The sequence below is a fragment of the Oncorhynchus nerka genome, linkage group LG5, assembly GCF_034236695.1.
Source record: "Oncorhynchus nerka isolate Pitt River linkage group LG5, Oner_Uvic_2.0, whole genome shotgun sequence".
Lineage (NCBI taxonomy): Eukaryota > Metazoa > Chordata > Actinopteri > Salmoniformes > Salmonidae > Oncorhynchus > Oncorhynchus nerka.
In genome coordinates, this window is record NC_088400.1 from 35815430 (window position 1) to 35834801 (window position 19372).

Sequence of the window (19372 nt, forward strand, 5' to 3'; positions counted from 1 at the left end):
CAAGAGGGCAAAGTGAACGGCATGGGACTCACACTAACTTTAACGAACTTGAGTCTGGTTCCTACTACTGGGAAGTTCACGGCCAAACATTTCACATGCAGATGATAAGCAGCAAAGAAAATGGAAACAAGATTTCTGAAAACAAGATTTCTATGTAAATCTTGAGCACAGAATTGGTTGATTTTGCAAACTCACAGACAAACTCACAGCAAAACATGACAAGCCTGTCGAGGTTTAGTGGCTGTCCTCTTTCTTGCGTCAACCCCGGGGAGAGCAATACTGAACCCAGCGTGGTGCTGCCACCTTTGGCAGGGGAGCACATGGGGCACCCCACTGGCAGTTCCTTAAAACTCTGCCCCTCGCACAATTTGCGAGACTACCCTGAGACGAGGTCCAGTGCATATGTTGACCATTCGGTTCCCCATTTTGGAGACTCTGGATACTCCAGCCACCGGTTAGAGCACAGCCCTAGGGGTATTATCATTGGAGCCAATCTTTCTGGAACCGGAATGCCACCCGTCACTGATCAACTGGCATCAAGAACTAACCAACATGGAAGGTACCGTGACCTGCCTAGCTATAGAGATAGCAGAAGCCATGCTTTTTTCACCGCATATCACGAGCAGGCCCATGGTTCTTCCGACGGGACCCGAGATCTCTCCGGTCAAGTGATGTTGGGTCTACCTGGGGACCTCCTCACCCGGACGCACCCTTACGGTCAGAGCATCAACGGCCCCAGGGGAAACAGCCAACAACTCGTTTCTCAGTTCCTGGGTCTCTACAAACCGCTGAACATGGCAATTCATCGTGGAGGTGACGCTTTCCTTAGGTGCTCCAGACAGAACCTGAAGCACGAACTGGTGTGTAAGTGGACTGACAGCCAAGAGGGGTCTGGGAAGCAGTACTGCACCAGAACTTTCGGGACTATGTATGAACTTGTCACCCATGTGACAGTGGAACATGTCGGAGGACCAGAGCACTCCGAATACGTGTGTTACTGGGAGAATTGTCCGAGGGACAGAAATCCTTTCAAAGCCAAGTACAAGCTGGTGAACCACGTCAGAGTCCACACAGGGGAAAAGCCATTTCCCTGCCCTTTCCACGGTTGTGAAAAAGTTTTTGCAAGATCAGAGAACCTCAAGATTCACAAGAGGACACACACAGGTATGTAACTATTAGTGTAAATAATAGCAATGATAATAATAATAACAATAATGGCAATTATTTAGCAGAAAAGTTGGCAGAAAAAAATCTAATCAACGATCAAATTTGCCAAAATCTTGTTAATTTTGGGGGGCTAAATTTACTCTATGAGAAATGGTTGATAATCTAATTTAAATCACATTTTAAATGTTTGATATTTATATTTTACTAAATTATATCATTATATACACAAGTTAGATTGTGTCACAAAACTAAATCTTATCTCGTATGTATAATGACATTTATTTAACATTTTATAGTGCACAAAAATATTAACAAAAACAATTGTTTGAACTTCCGTTTGATTGTTTTGAATTGTAGTCAGTCTGCCACGCCAGATTTTTTATTATTAAAATGTGCATACCCTTTTATTATTAGAATTTGTATTACATTATTGTTATTATTATTATTTTCAACAATCAGATTATTTGTTATTAATATCGTCATATTGTGGTCATTATTTATGATGTTCGTGGTGCTGTTGTTGTCTGTGTTGTTTCTATAATATGGTTATGACTTTATAGCCCGTCGTTATTGTTGTGGTGGTAGTTGTACAGGAGAGAAGCATGAGCAACTGCAAATAGTAGGACAGAAGACCTGTAGTACTACTGCTACAGACAAGTAGTTTTCAGGCCCATTTGTTTGAGTGCTTTGCCCATTCATTCACTTAAATAAATAAATAAATAAATGCGGGGACACCGGAGAGTTGTGACGTAGCTTTTACTCTTCGCTCAGTTGCAGCCCCAGTAGGGAGGCCTCCTCTCTGCGCAGGCGCAGGAACAACGCCGGACGTGTGGTAGTAGAACACAGCAGCCAAGTAGGTTATGAGGGATAGTCAACACAATGCCTTTGTAGTCTGATCTCTGCTAAATTTCACAGAGATCAACAGGATTTAAATGTTAAAGTGCGGTGGAAATTTAGCTCGTAGATAATTGAACACAGTTTATGTTGTCCTTTATAAAAAATTGAAATGAGTCGAATGTTTCCTTAATTTAAAGAGAACTGTAGTGTGGACAAACATTTATTAATAATGATATCGTTGGTAGCCAGAGTTATCTAAATCAACACAAAGAGAAAAACCTTCAGTGACAAACATTTTTGGTAAGAACCCTTAAATATTATACATGCCAACGCCACATTATAGAAAACTATGCATTGATGTTCAAATGTAGGCCTACGTGACAACATGTATATTGGATTGAGTGAACAGTATCGTTTCAACAGAAAATACAGATGCATGTACTTAAATATTAATGTTCGTATGTATTTAAAAAAAAATATATATATATATTAGAAATAAATGATGGTTTGTTGGGATTTATTGAGACGACAAAAACACCCTGTTTCAACATATTTTGCGATTTAAGCCTAATCCCAATTTCAAGAGTAGGCCTACCCACACTCATTTATCTGTAGAAATATGAACTTTGATCTTCTAACTCTACTGGATACAGGACAGAGTTGTTCAAACATAGTTTTAGCATGTTAATAACAAGGGTCGGACTTGGGGAGATCGACGGTTTGACATATGCCTTGATAGATTGTGGGCCTGTTTTACTGCGGCCTTGGGGTAAATCATTGACCATATGAATGGAGTTTCATGGGTATGGTAAACTTCTATGGGAATGATCTGTTCCACTTCTTGCCATGTTGATTATGTTCATGATTATCTTCGTCATATCTTCGATACAATTTTTGACGGAAGTCTCAGTTTAGAGTAGTTTTTGGGGCATGTTCCGCGTAGGCCTATATTAAGCTACAGAATTCATTAAATGTTCATTATGCTTTGTGCAATTCTACCCTTTATTCAGGGTTTAGGCCTAGAATCAAAGTTATGGTGTAGGGCTTATGTTAACGTTAATATTAAGCCTAAGGTTAGTGTAAAGACAACACAACTGTCTTAAAACGTGATCAAGTTTAATGTAGGCATTCACATGACTTTTTATTGCACATTACACAGGAGAAATGAACTCAAAACTCAAATCGACATGACTATCTAATATTTTAAGAACGTTTTGGAATTAGGCCTATAGGCCTTTACACACCACTTGGTCATAAACTCCTACTTATCATAATTTCGATCGTCACTTGTTTATGTGCAAATGTATAACAATATAAATGTAAGTTTAGATGAGTTCACAAGCCTATCCTAGAGGTTTAGAACAAATCAGGCACCATATCGTAACACGCGGTCATTTCTCTCTTTGCACGTTTAGGTGAAAAACCTTTTAAATGTGAGTTCGAGGGCTGCAATCGGAGGTTTGCTAACAGCAGCGACAGAAAGAAGCATTCTCACGTGCACTCCAGTGATAAACCCTACATGTGCAAGGTCAGAGGGTGTGAGAAGTGTTACACCCACCCAAGTTCCCTCCGGAAGCACATGAAGCTCCACTGCAAGGTCTACAGCGCGAAAAGCAGCGATGGGTGCGATGGGGACGGGGAACACCTTGCAGAGGCCAGGTCACCCGAAGTAACAGATCAATCCGACACCACCGTGACACAACCTCAGCCCCCCACTTCCCAAGAGTCCTTATCCCCTGAGCTTCAAAACGAGTCCACTCTGAGGTCACGTTTCCATCACACATTTGACAACAGTTTGGACTACACCTCACATAGGTCACAGGGCCTCTTGGATCCATTGTTGATCCAGAGGAGCAGTTGCAGACCAGAGCCCACCCAATACCCATGCAGCCAGGCGGGCCACAGTTTCGCCCAGAGCTCCAGGACATTCCCCACTGCCTCACCCTTTCACAAAAGTATTGTCAATGGGTGGTATACGTGCCACAGTGGCGTGGACGCCTTCTCACCAAAGCAGTGTAACAACGACATATCATCCATTTGACTCAGTTATGTCGCCTGAGTGACGTTGACCTACACAATTTGGGTTTATTTCTGTTATGACATCTGTTATTCTTGGATTATATAGGCCTATTATTGCGTGTGGTTTTTTTCTTCGATGTTGTAAATGTGCCACGTCGAAGTTATTATGTGTCGTAGTTTTGAAAACTTGCTCAACTATATATACAGCGTTGCAAAATGCGTGATGGTAAGCTTTATCTGTTCTGTGACGCACAAACTATATAGGCCTATGTGTGGTGGGCCTTGAGTTATGTCAGTTGTAAGAAACGGGCCTATTGTAACACACGTGTAGGCTCCAGTGAACACTCCTCCCTCTTCTGTTGGACTATTAGAATAGAACATCATGAATACAAATGCTGTCTACAGTATATCTGCCTATTATTTGAATGATCGCCATCATAGATGCTTGCTATAGGACAAGGGAACGAAATGGATTCAACGGGGATGTCTATGCGTTGATATATATAGGTCTATATGCATATCTGAATGTAGCAAACGTAATATAAAAGGAACTATACTTGTATTGTTGCTTGAAAGGCTATACCAGTATATATAAAGGACTGGGTCTTCGTGGAATGTTACTGTATTGTAATTGTGGGAAAGCATAGAAACGTGCATTACTTATGTCGTGTTTAATGTAAGGCAGAACTTGGAAATAAAATATGATTGAAAACCTATTATTTCTCGTCAAGTTTAATTAAAGAGAACCAATTATGACATCCTATGATTTGTATCATAATTGAACATATCATTATAGTCATTATAACACTCATTTGTTAAATATCATGATTTAACATCAGATGAAAGGAAGGTGCGTTGGGCCTATAAAGCTTTTCAGCTGCTTTGCTCTGTTCCAAGAAGAGTGGAGTGTAGAATATAGTGTATGAAGCATGATCCGCCTCTCCGCCTACACCCTATCTCCTCAGCATACACTAACATTCGTTCTTCGTATATTGATATTTTATGAATCTTTGTGTAAAATTGTTTTTTTTTTCGGCATCAGTTGAGAACACAATCGACGGTATTCTCGATAAGAATTTACATGTTTAATTACAATTCTACTGTACATGCTGTAACATGAATTATGCATTCACGATTTAATTTAAGTATATTCTCTTTGATCAGGCTCTGTGATTAAGCCCAATGCATTGTCAAAGAAAATGTGCTATAGTACCACAGTGACTCCTCACAGACTCAACGCGCTTTGTTTATTTCAGTGTTACTATATCCGTGCATTAGTTCAGATTACTTGAAATGTACTTAGCACTTCATACATATGTTTCTTGGAATTGAATGATCATTTCATGCAATACATTGAATTCTGTATAAGCCTGCACTGAACTCTGAACATCTTGGTTAACCTAAAATAGCCGACCGCGAGGTGGCCGACGTGTTATACATGGGCACATATACTCTCAATTTCATTTGTAAAATGCTATCAGGAGTGCACACTTAATAAGACATGAATCAAGATTCACACCAAATCCTTGCGATCTTGACAGTTGACGGGTTTCATTTGAAATGGAGCAGCTTCCCGAAATCAAGCGGAAATCGAGGTCAATAGGCTACATCATTGAATGTTTTAGCAAATTTCGGTTTCTGTGCTATTTAGGGCAAACAAACAGTGGTATTGATGACAAGTTGGGTGATGTCTTGGCCCATGGTGACGCACAGTGATGGCGCAGGGGAAAGCCATTATTGATCGCAGTGTAGGCAGTTGATATCCTAGAAATCATAGCGGCACCTGGTCTACATTAGGGCGTGCGTATTTGCCACAGTCATAGCTGTGTGATTGTCTGGCCCATTTCTCAATTCCATTTATCACAATATAGTTTTTCTCAAATGTGGGTCACACTCTCCACCTCGGTGCATGCAAGAGCACACTATCCAAAGGTACCCATTTTCAAGGTTGTGGGCCTCGGTGAAGGTTGCTTGGCGATGAACTATATTTGACTAATACTTACAGTTCCTAACTGACCTATCATGCTGTCAGGTTGAGTCTGACAAATATCTTTCTTACATTTGATTATTTAATGCTATTGCCTATCTGTGTCAAACTGTGAAATGTTTGATTATTTGACCAGTTCGCTGATGTTTTGAAATGTAGTGATTTGTACAGCAAAATGAATGGCCTTGCTCGAAAGCCCTGTTTACTTACAGGACCTTTGGAACTAAAGTGAAATTTAATCAAAAGTGCACTACAGGAGAATAGCACAGGGATAATACATCATTATAACGTTACCTTCCACTATTTGCAATTGACTTATAAAACAACGTTTATTTTGCTATATGTTTCTGCCCATGGTTTTCATCACTGTAAGCAGTTGATATCCAAGTGTAAGCGGACTGCACAGGCCTAAACCGTTGTTTCATTGTGGGTGTTTGCTATGCATTTTTGTCTGAATTCCAGTCTTGGAGAAAGCCATTCAGATGTTTGATCCGACTCATATCACAGTGTACTTGCGTCAGTGTTAAATCCGTTTGTGAACAATGATTTCTTTGATATTATAGAGCAAGGAGCCCTAGACATCCCTAATTCTTGTACAGATATTAAAATAAAACATACAGATTATAGTACAGATATTACAGCAACACAGACAGATCCTAGTACAGATATTACAGTAACACAGAGATATTACTGTAAAACAGACAGCTCCTACTACATGTTTTACAGTAACATAAACAGATCCTAGCACAGATGTTACAGTAACACAGACAGCTCCTACTACATGTTTTACAGTAACATAAACAGATCCTAGCACAGATATGACAGTAACCAGACATATATATTACAGTAACACATACAGATCTGAGTACAACTATTACATTATCTGTATTACAGTAATACAGATAGATCCTATTCCATATATTACAGTAACAGACAGATCCTACTGATATGACAGTAAAGCAGACAGATCCTGGTACAGATATTACAGTAACATAGACATACTAGGACAGATATTACAGTAACACCGACAGATGATAGTACAGATATTACAGTAACACAGAGAGATCATAGCACAGATATTACAGTAACACAGAGAGATCATAGCACAGATATTACAGTAACACAGACAGATCCTAGCACATATATTACAGTAACACAGACAGATCATAGCACAGATATTACAGTAACACAGACAGATCCTAGTACAGCAGCCTACTGCCATCTATTCCATACATCATGCCTGTCTGTCTTTTTATTGAACTAGGCAAGTCAGTTAAGAACAAATTCTTATTTACAATGATGGCCTACTGGGGAACAGTGGGTTAACTGCCTCATTCAAGGGCAGAACAACAGATTTTATATTGTCAACTCGGGGATTCGATCCAGCAACCTTTTAATTAATTACTGGCCCAATGCTCTAACCACTAGGCTACCTGCCACCCTCTCTTCTATGTCTGAACTCAGTGCCTCTAATGATTCATAGTCTAGTACTGTTAAAACCGCAGATTTCATCCCTGGACAGTTATTACTATAATATAACTCATTCATAGTTTACACATCCAATTCCCACGGTCAAAGATGGAGCCTCAGGCACAAATCATTACAGTCTAGTTAAAAGGGAGAGATGCTGGAAAAGCAGTGGCCACAGAATTCAGCACAGCTAACTAGGCGCATATTTGTGACAGGCTGAAAATGATGGCTGCAATAAGTGTCCATGTCCACTTGTCTGACTGGAGAAAGGGGGTCAGTGTACAGTAGCCATGCCACCCGATGAAAGTCACTCCACACTGATGACCTCATTGGTGCTTTAACATGATCATATCATACCCTGTGAAAAAAGGTGCTATCAAGAACCTAAAAGGGTTCTTCGGCTGTCCACATAGGATAACCCTTTGAAGAACCTTTTTTGGTTCCATTTAGATCCTACATGGAACCCGAAAGGGTTCTACCTGGATCCAAAAAGGGTTTTCCTATGAAGATGGCCAAAGAACCCTTTGGAACCCTTTTTTCTAAGAAAGTATGGATGTGTTTTACTGCAGTAAAATAAACTTGTGTAGACAGTTTATGGTTGAGGAGACCATTTTGGTGTACCACACTATGAGTCTGCCATTCCCTACTTTTACTTCACAACTGTTCAGTTTCTAGGAATCCATTCTGTGGTATTAAGGGGACAGCAGTGGTTTAGTTTAGTCGGCAACATAGATATGTCGGAGTGTGGTAAGTCGGGACAGTGTCTGACAGGGCCTTATACGATTTTGGAAAAATAGAACGAGGCTAAAATAGTGTTTTTCAAACCATTTTGTGTTCCCCATACATGCTATACTCTACCTCTGATGTGCAAAGCTGGGCTACAATATACTTGTGTCATTCTGAAAGTTTGATAGGTCAGAAGGGTTGTCATTATTGTCAAAACAAATATCTTTACAGATTTATTCTAAAGTAATGTTCTGCTGATGAAAGAGAACCAATGTCGTGGAACATGTTTTTTTCCCAAGTTAAACTGAAACAAGTTCATTGTTGATTTTCTTTCTCCCAGAATGTTTTTGAAATGATGATGTCATGACCTACAGCAATGTCATGGTTACAGCTCAGAATGACTGACTGACTGTCTGCTTTGTGTTCTTGTTCTTAGTTATATGCAGGCTCCTGAGTGGCACAGCGGGTCTAAGGCACTGCATCTCAGTACAAGCGGTGTCACTACAGACCCTGGATTGATTCCAGGCTGTATCACAACCGGCCATGATTGGGAGTCCCATAAGGGGGCGCACATTTGGCCCAGTGTCATCCGGGGTAGGCCGTCATTGTAAATAATACTTTTTTTCTTAACTGACTTGCCTAGTTAAATAAAGGTAACCCAAAAAATATTGAGGCCCATCACCTGCAGCCTCTTGATATCAATAGACACGGCTGCACAAGCTGTGTGTCCTATCGTGTATTTGAGTTCTCCACCTCCTAAACTGGTTTTTCCCTGCCTGCTTTGACTGCAGCACCCATCGCCAACAACAGCAGCTCAGCACACATAGTCAATTTCCTCACGAGGTAGCACTTTTCCGGATGCTGCAAAAGGTGATAAGCATGTTAGGGCTTTCATGTAAACTGAAGTGTGTCGTATTAGTGTATGTCGTACACAATATTCATGAGGACGCCTCTTTAGAGAAGGCAGGATGTTTTGATGGTGTATTTTGCAAATCCCACTGAGTTAGACCACGGTTGGGTGTTTGCCCTCTATGTCGGCCCAGGGAAATAAATAACGAGCGGGTCAGAGACCCAAGCCATCTGTCTGAGAAGTCATCTGCCAGTCACACCACAAGGATTCCCTTATTAATTTGCTTTTTGAGAGAGTAGACATTTGATTGCGGATCCTGTAATTTGCAAGAACTTGTTGATGTTTAGTGTTGCCCTCTTTCAGAAACCTCTCATAAAAGAACTGTAATATTAAATAAGAGATGATAAAATTGTCTGAACCTCAGATTGGAGAGGAGTAGAAGGCATTTCAACCAATGTGAGATGAGGTGCAATCAAAAAACAAGATGAAGATTAGAAAGAAGGGAGAGACACACCTATTCCTTCCAGAACCTCATCACCTATTCCTTCCAGAACCTCATTACCTATTCCTTCCAGAACCTCATCACCTATTCCTTCCAGAACCTTATAAGATCGTTAGGTCTAGTTCCCTTAATTTAGATGAACTTTATCAACAGCTAGTGTGTGTGCTTGCTTCATGAGTCATCAGCCACCGTGCAAAGACGTCAGATCAACATCCAGTTTGATTAATGTTTGATTGAGTTGTCAACGTTAATTTAATTTGAAGTCAGCCAAACCTTGAAACCATATTGTTTAAAGGCCCAGTGCAGTAAAAAACGTGATTTCCTGTGTAAATAAGTAAGATGGCGCCGGAGAAGATGGCAGACGTTTTACGTGCCCCCAGCCGATTGTGTATTTTATGTTAGTTTATTTGTTGTTTGTAACTTATTTTGTAACTTATTTTGTACATAATGTTACCGTCTCTTATGACCGAAAATAACTTCTAGACATCAGGACTGCGATTACTCACCACAGACTAGCAGAATTCTATTTTTCCTTTCACGACTCTGCCAAGCCCGACGCGAAGGATACACTGCTTCCTCGAGAACAGGCCCCGATCCCCGTGATCTGCGTGAAGAGGAGGTGGAGAAAGAGGGGCCGAAGGTCGGGCTGCCTTCTGAGAATTTGTAGGCGATCGAATAAACCCCCACTTCCCTCCATTCTGCTAGCAAAGGTGCAATCTTTGGACAGTAAAATCAATGAGTTACGCAGGAAATTAAACTACCAACGGGACATTAAAAACGGTAGCATCTTATGCTTCACGACGACAACATCAACATACGATGTACCGGCAGGATAGAACAGCGGCATCTGGTAAGACAAGGGGCAGCGGTCTATGTATTTTTGTAAACAACAGCTGGTACACGATATCCAAGGAAGTCTCGAGCTATTGCTCGCCTGAGGTAGAGTATCTCATGATAAGCTGTAGACCACACTACCTACCGAGAGAGTTTTCATCTGTATTCTTTGTATCTGTTTACATACCACCACAGTCAGAGGCTGGCACTAATACAGCATTGAATGAGCTGTATTCCGCCATAAGCAAACAAGAAAACACTCACCCAGAGGCGGCACTCCTAGTAGCCGGGGACTTTAATGCAGGGAAACTTAAATCCGTTTGACCAAATTTCTATCAGCATATTAAATGTGCAACCAGAGGAAAAATAACTCTGGACCACCTTTACTCCACACACAAAGACGCATACAATCAAAAGGTCAGCATCCCGGAGTCGCCTCTTCACTATTTACGTTGAGACGGGTGTTTTGCGGGTACTATTTAATGAAGCTGCTAGTTGAGGACTTGTGAGGTGTCTGTTTCTCAAACTAGACACTAATGTACTTGTCCTCGTGCTCATTTATGCACCGGGGCCTCCCACTCCTCATTATATTCTGGTTAGGGCCAGTTTGCGCTGTTCTGTGAAGGGAGTAGTACACAGCGCTGTACCAGATCTTCAGTTTCTTGGCAATTTCTCGCATGGAATAGCCTTCATTTCTCAGAACAAGAATAGACTGACGAGTCTCAGAAGAAAGTTCTTTGTTTCTGGCCATTTTGAGCCTGTAATCGAACTCACAAATGCTGATGCTCCAGATACTCAACTAGTCTAAAGAAGGCCAGTTTTACTGCTTCTTTATCAGCACAACAGTTTTCAGCTGTGCTAACATAATTGCAAAAGGGTTTTCTGATGAACAAATTAGCCTTTTAAAATGATAAACATGGATAAGCTAACACAACGTGCCATTGGAACACAGGAATGATGGTTGCTGATAATGGGCCTCTGTACACCTATGTAGATATTCCATAAAAAATCTGCAGTTTCCAGCTACAATAGTCATTTACAACATTAACAATGTCTACACTGTATTTCTGATCAATTTGATGTTATTTTAATGGACAGAAAATGTGCTTTTCTTTCAAAAATAAGGACATTTCTAAGTGACCCCAAACTTTTGAACAGTAGTGTATATTTAAACACTATGAGGTTGGCCTAGTTCTGTGAAATTGTGAAAATGATGATAATGCCCTTTTAGTGTACGAGTGGTTTGAAAATACTGCCTCAAATTTCAGCCTGTTTTGGTGGGATGGAGTTTTGGCCTGCCTGGTGACATCACCAGGTGGTAAATTAGTTAACAGACCATTATACAACCGGTGGGTCTAATCCTGGATGCTGATTGTGTAAAACCACATTCCAGCCACTCGCTATTCCACAAGTTACCACTGGTTAAATCTATGACGTTGAAATGCCTATTTACTCTGTTCCATCTCACTGCGCAATCCACTGTCTCATCAGCCCCAGCCAGGCAATTTATAAACTTGATCTCCACTGTAAAAAGCATCTAGACATGATTTCACATTTATTTTAGACTAACATTTAGTTTTGAACAGCGGATGTTTGTATAAACCTTGCAGTCTGTCTCTCCGACATTGTTTCAATTTTGAAATTCGATCTCCAGCTGTCCCATAGTAATGAACGTGTCGGGAGTCAGGACTACACAGACAGGCAGCCAGTCGAAATCATGAATCAGCTGGCATAATTTTTATGAATATATAGAAATAAATGTCAATAGAAAACAGGTAATATGAAATGAAATGCATCTATTTTGCTGTTCTTTCAGCTGTGTTGTTGGCGAGCTCCTCTGAACAACAGTGTCCTGACGAAAGAGCACATTTTCTATGCCAGGTGAAATTACACATCATTAGCTTATTGTTATGGATGTATCCAAATAAATGTCACTAGAAAACAGCTTTAACAAATGTAAATTAAGCTACTTAGCCAACTAGCAAGCAAGGGATAAGAACGTTGGCAGCCTGTATGGAAATGAACATTTATAACGAACGTCTGGGTAGCGTCCATAACGACTGGGTCGCGTCTCTGGATCCGATAGAACGAACGACCAGCCGGCTTGGGTAGTAACCTTAAATATGTGTCGGGACTATATCTTGTGGAAGGATGAAATAGTATGAATAAATTCATCAAAATCATTTTTTAAATTAAAATATGTCAATCATTATTTGAATATGTTGGTAACCCGTTGTATAAAAGTGATAATGCGCTCAAAGCTGTTGTTTGGAGGATATATTGGCACGGTTTGCAACAACACTGTGCCAATATATCCTCCAAACACCGGTGTCTCGGGCATTATCACTTAAATAAGAAAGAGTTCCAAACTTCTTTGCCAACAACAGCTAGTTTTCAGTTTTTCCCTCACCACTCCTTTACAGTCCCAGCAACATTTTTGCTTGAGAAATTGCCCTTTGCTGAGAAGCAATTTTTGTTCCTTTTTTAAAACAATTTTAATTGAAAATAATCACAGTAAGGTACTTAATTGTTACCCAGAAATGATTTGATATTGAGATAAAACGGCTGCATTGGACCTTTAAGACCTGGGTGAAATTGAATGGTGTATGTAATTGAACGGTGTATGTAATTGAACGGTGTATGTAATTGAACGGTGTATGTAATTGAACGGTGTATGTAATTGAGCGGTGTATGTAATTGAACGGTGTATGTCGATGACTTTGTTCAATCAATTAAATCAAACAGCAACATTGATGCAACATAATAACATTGATATGATGAAATAACAATAAAACAATATTACTGGGCATTAGTCATGAATAAACACACTATTTTAGTATGTATTCATGTTATTGAGATTGTCTGATTGAAGAGACATCCCACCAGGCAATTTTTTAAATAAACTCAATATTTTTTCTGCATTACTTCAACATTTAAAAAAACATTTTTTACCTTTATTTTACAGTTAAGAACAAATTCTTATTTTCAATGACGGCCTAGGAACAGTGGGTTAACTGCCTGTTCAGGGGCAGAACGAAAGATTTGTACCTTGTCAGCTCGGGGATTTGAACTAGTTACCTTTCGGTTACTAGTCCAACGCTCTAACCACTAGGCTACCCTGCCCATGATGGAAGTTGCAGAAAGTCATCAACAATTTACAATTTATCCAAGATTTCAACAACAGAATTTTGAGTTCAATTTACTTTTGTTGCCCATGCAATCAAATATCACAAAAAATGGAATGTTTGTCTAAGGACTTTGTCTGATTGGATACTGCCAATATTAGTTCTCAGATTAGGGTCTGTCTGAGACATGTTGCAGTTTAGTGAGGTAATTTCATATTTCCTTCCTCCATAAAAAATGATCCTATCCAAACATCAGCTATTATCCTTGTGAAGGTTATCTGACATCCATTATGTAATGACTATGATTTATTTCTTATCTTCCTCCCAAGTCAGTAAATCTGCTCTCAGAAAACATTTTGGGGAAAACAGTCATTCCATTGTGCATATAACTGCCCTAGAAAATGTCTCTGTTTGCATGGGGAAATCTATTTCTCCATTTGATGTGTTATGCAAGCGCAGTGATGATGTGTACATAGGAAGGCCAGAGCTGAACACCCTGAAATTAGATGTCTTTTCCCTAATATCAACAATTAATCTGTGCAGAAAGCTCTCACAGATCCAGCTCTATATTATTTTCCCTGACAAAGCAATGGCAATATTCCATAACCACTCAGCCCTACCACACCCCTGCCCCTGCCACTCCCCCTGTTAATCACTGGTACTGCATGATAGGACCCCATCTTCCCAGTCTGCCGTTCAGTGTCCTCCATCTTTATTCTGCTTCTCTGCCTAGCAACAAGAATCAGCCGCCCTTTTTTCGGCTGCTAATGTAACGTTCAAATTCCTGTGAATATGTCGGTTTCACCTTGGAATCCGTTGAATCACCGTCACACTCAGCCTATCCGCTGTGCCGATCTCTGTTTTCATATACAGGGCCAGATTCCTACCAGTGTGTCAGAGTTTGGGCCGCATTGTCACACCGGATCTTTGGCCGAGATGTGTCATCGCCAACCGCCATTTAAGACATTTTATGTAACCTGCATGGGACGTGTGGCCCCCACATGTGTGGCCCCCACATGTGCCCACTCCCCTCCCCACTGCTATGGTATAGAAACCATGTAACATTCAAATTCCTGTGAATATCTCGGTTTCACCTTGGAATCCGCTGTGCCGATCTCTGTTTTCATATACAGGGCCAGATTCCCACCAGTGTGCCAGAGGGTGGGCCGCATTGTCACACCGGATCTTTGGCCGAGATGTGTCATCGCCAACCGCCATTTAAGACATTTTATGTAACCTGCATGGGACGTGTGGCCCCCACATGTGCCCACTCCCCTCCCCACTGCTGTGGTATAGAAACCATGCTAGGCCGACTAGTGTGGCACTGCGTCAGCATGGCGAGGGGACGGTGATAAGGCCGACCAAGTGTGATTTTAATTGGATCCATCTTCTCCAGGTCAAGCCGGTAGTGTTGTTGCTCCCTAACTCGGTTTCTTTTCATCCATCCCTGCCCTCCCCCTCCTTTTTCCCATCTCCTCTCCTTTCTCTCTCATCTGTCTCTCTCCCTCTGCTCTTGGCTACCCTCCATGACTTCTTCACACTGGCCCCCTAATCTCTTCATACTCGCCAGTGTGGTCCTGTGGTAGCTATAGTGTCCTCCACTATATTCCCCCACCATATATGAAGCTTCACTTATCTATGCCCCCATTTGAGGTTCTCTCTGGTCCTTACCTCTCGCCACGGGAAACTGCAGCCCTTTACATGATAAACTGGATGCAGCTGCGCCTCCGTCTTCTTTATTTCAATGTTGTGTTCATCTCTCTCCAAATGGAGCACGTGGGGCTCAGAAGGGCTTGGCACAGACGCAACTCTGATGCTAACAGTGTGTGATGAGAGTGATGGTGAAGACGAACCCAACATGGATTCTAAAAGGTCAGGTGGTGCAGTAGGCAATCAGAGGGATGAAACACGGGTGTCAGAGGAAGATGTTACTCGTGGAGAGTACCATTGAGTTGTGGGACATGTTTTCAAAGAACATTCACAAGGTAATCTGTTTCATGTCCTCTATGTTCCGTTGACAACTTGACAATTAACAAGCGTTCAAACGAACCACACCAGCAGTGGCAGGACTCTTATGTAAGACAATGCAATGATGACAACCGAGTGTGTAAAAGCGTAATATTTCTCGCAGCGAAATGCAGAATCAGAAATCAGAAATCCCCATGAGCGCTGATCTTCTGATGTGGCCAGACTGATCCCTTGGATTTCTCTCTCATCTTCATCTGCAGTGCAGTTTTCTGGTGCCAGCCCCCCTGTGTAGCTCAGCCGGTACCAGGCTTATTAAAACAGCCCTCTATTCACACTTCGCAATTGGGGCTCCACTGTCAACTAAAGCCCAAGCCCCCCAACATACAGCGCTCACAGATTTTTTGTAGAAGACTTTTACCCAAAAAAGGCTATCGTTGGGAAAAAATGGGAGAGATGGATCTGGGAGAAGCTAAAGACCACGCCCATCTCGGTATCTGATGCGTTTTTGTCTTTTGATGCATTTCAATGAACCCCTGTGGATGGTTCTAAAAAAAGCTTCTTTTTTTTCTTTCATTCATTATCCATGCCTTACATAAGAGATATTTCGGACAGTTTTTTGATAAGCCAGTCTCTGGGCAGCAATGAAGGCTTTAAAGGTCTCTTTCGAGCCAATCAGCTCAGGAGTTTGCCCATACGGCTGACAATGGTTTTCTCATGACAGGATGCATGTGTGTTCCGAAGGGAAGCATACTGAATCCTTTGTGTATCTTTCCAAATCCACATCTCTAAGGTTTTCTTTAGTGCTGTTTGAAGATGGGGAAACATCTAGCAAGCCCAAGACCCACGAGGAGAAATGCCATCCTTTCAGGGGGATGACCACAGCTTTCGCCCCCTTGCCTATGATCTCTCATCCAGATCCTTGTCATCAGAGATCAACTAGGACGCTTGCCTTAATGTCCTCCACTTCTTGGCAAGGGCAACTGGCAGCTTTCATGTATGTGAAGAGGCAGATGAATATGCTTAAAACAGCACATTGGAGCAGAAATCTTTGCCTATTTCCGTGTATATGCGCTTCATCGTGGCTGGTTATTATCTATGAGAACTTAGATGTCATTTTTTAATGTCATTGCTTAATGATTTACGTTACACTGAATGCATGTTGAGCACTTGTGAAAGAATGTTAAAGAGGCTTTGATCAAAACGCCCAAAGAGAAGAATCCCTTAGATTTGACAAACACAGCACCAGGAGACCTTAAGCGGCTGTTGTCTTTGCTGTCTCTTAACACCATCACATTTCATTAGTAACAATTTGTGGCTGCTGTGCGATATAGCGTTTGAATACTTTGTGTATGAATCCTCAAATCTCCATCTTTTGAGGATGAGCTTAAATAAGGGATGACATTGATCGTGGTCCAGGGTATTTCAAAGCCGTTTGTAATCGCGGGTGTTTAATTTTATCTGTAGCAGGATGCGTCGCGAGGGGGCTGTGTAATCAAACCTGTGAACTCGACATCTGAAGGAAGGATGGCGTTTCTGATCACATCCCCATTGAAGTACATCCATTTGCTGAGCACATCTCTGTTGATGCTCTCAAGCTAACACTCCTTGGCACCTGGCAGCTAAATGAATATGTACTTGACATGACGCTGTATGCCGTTTTTCTGCTGGCGTCATATGTACACATGCAAAGGAACTGAGGGGCCACTGTTCAGGAGGCAGTAAGTACGCATGGGCGCGGCGAACTCGCTGTTAACCCCTCCTCGTTACAAGAGCACCAGGGATACAGTGATAGATGGAGGGTGGGGAATAGGGCATGAAGGGGCAACCAGAACCAAGGAATTACAGTTAGAGCAAGCTTCTGGAACTGTGATGATATGTTGGTTTCAGGCTGTTGCATTAATGGAGAGGACGAATGGGATTTGGTCTGGTGTTGACCCTACAGTGTAGGCCCGAGACGGAGAGGTTCAAAGGGGAAGCCAAGGATGCACAGTTGAGACGTTTTAGAACAACCTCAGAGGCCCTTTGGTTGTTTTATCTGTCCACTCCTCGCCAAAAATAATACGCTAAATCATGATGCGAACATAGAGAAAATGGCTCAGGGCCAGAACTAGCAATGTCGTCTCGTGCCTTTTTGGCACTTCTGAAGTTTGGGAGATAGCCTTAGGATATCTGTAGCCACAGGGCAGGGAGTATGAGGGGGCACGGGAGAGGGTAAGCAGTAAAAAGTCTTCCTTTGAGGAAGCCAGGTAGCTAGTGGATTTAGAAGAGAGAGAGGGAAAGGAGTGGACTGTCCCTTCATCTTTTGGGCGATCAATAAGGTAGTGTAACCTTTTATCGGACATGTGCTATGATATGGTAATGAGATCTCCAGTGTCTGCTGGTTCTCTCTAGCACATTCCAGTTCTAAAAACCGAGTCATTTTCCCATGAGGTGACATGGGTAACGTGTCCCTATTTCTGGGTCCATCACAATTCCATGCAGTCAGGCAGTATGATACAGATCTCTCCTCCCTATTCTACTTTCCATGAACATGAACAACTTTTAAAGCTGCAAAGTTTTCCCATATCCTTCATTCCAATGACTTAGAAAATCATAATATATGCCTTGGTCTTTTTCAATCTTGACTCCTAGGGAATACTGTGTTTTAGATGATATTGATTGGGTGGAGGATCAAAAATCCATTCCCCCTGTGGAAGAACAGAGTGTATTTCATAGAGCTCCTCTAGCCCGTTATTAGAGCTGTGGTAATTAGCACTCATCCTCAGCTCCACACCCATATCTGTGACATTACCATCAACCTGCATTACTGAAGTTGTGAATGACAGATGTTATTCTCCCTGTTATGTAAGTGACAGAATTACGCAATTGGCCTGCGTAACTGGGAGGGGTTTCAAAATATTAATTTGTCCCCCCAAAAAAGAGACCGTATTTACGGTGACGAAGTACAAAATCCCCATTGGTTTGACAGATAGAGTATCAAGTCACTGTCACATCCCATTGTGGTTAGCTAACAAGTCACACGAAGGGAGGTTTAGTGGTTGGTAATCTTGACGATAACCTTGAGGTTGGGGTTGTTTGGTATATATTGTATTTTTGTGAAAAAGATACATAACGGAAGTTGTGAGAGATCCGAATCTAATGTAAACGTAAATTGTGACGTGTTCATTATGAATAAATCTGTGGCACAATGAATAATGCAAATGAGGAAAACAAAAATATAATTGTTTCTATAGAAACCTCCTACCGCAGAACAGACAGAACAGAATCTATCCTACCATTGTCCTCCATAGCCGTGGGAAGTAGTGGTGCTGAAGGTGCTGCAGCACCCCCTGAAAAATCTGAATTTAAAAAATATATAAATAATAAAACCTTTAGAAATCACTAAAGTAGTGCACTGGGCTTTTACTAGCCCTGTATTAGCAGACCCATATGACCTTCTGTAGCTCAGCTCCCCAACCATCAGCTTCCTATTTCGCAACAAAGCATCCTTCACTCATGTTGCCAAACATACCCTCGTAAAACTGACCATCCTACCGATCCTCGACTTCGGCTATGTCATTTACAAAATAGCCTCCAACTCAACAAATTGGATGCAAATTGGATGCAGTCTATCACACTGCCATCCGTTTAGTCACCAAAGCACCATATACTACCCACCACTGCGACCTATACGCTCTCGTTGGCTGGCCCTCGCTTCATACTCGTTGCCAAACCCACTGGCTCCAGGTCATCTACAAGTCTTTGCTAGGTAAAGCCCCACCTTATCTCAGCTCACTGGTCACCATAGCAGCACCCACCCGTAGCACGCGCTCCAGCAGGTATATCTCACTGGTCACCCCCAAAGCCAATTCCTCCTTTGGCTACCTTTCCTTCCAGTTCTCTGCTGC

The 19372-nt window shown here is 41.6% G+C and overlaps 1 protein-coding gene across 2 annotated transcripts; it reads left to right on the forward strand.

Annotated features, from left to right (window-relative positions):
• Positions 1–91: 91 nt before the first annotated feature.
• Positions 92–4728, forward strand: LOC115129915 (zinc finger protein ZIC 4-like). Of its 2 annotated transcripts, none has more exons than XM_029660713.2 (2): positions 92–1164; positions 3420–4728. In XM_029660713.2, the coding sequence occupies exons 1-2, from the start codon at positions 216–218 to the stop codon at positions 4043–4045; spliced, it is 1575 nt and encodes a 524-aa protein (XP_029516573.1). In that variant the 5' UTR covers positions 92–215; the 3' UTR covers positions 4046–4728. The 2 variants fall into 2 exon arrangements, 1 of the variants encoding a protein (XP_029516573.1); XR_010463882.1 differs by lacking the exon at positions 92–1164 and adding an exon at positions 1993–2304 and having other exon boundaries at positions 3420–3501.
• The last annotated feature ends 14644 nt before the right edge of the window (positions 4729–19372 follow it).

Bases quoted from the DNA above. Each gene is read 5' to 3' on its own strand.
- LOC115129915 (XM_029660713.2), top strand. From the start codon at position 216: ATGACAAGCCTGTCGAGGTTTAGTGGCTGTCCTCTTTCTTGCGTCAAC. The intron at 1,165-3,419 runs GTATGTAACTAT...TTGCACGTTTAG, and splicing joins TCACAAGAGGACACACACAG to GTGAAAAACCTTTTAAATGT.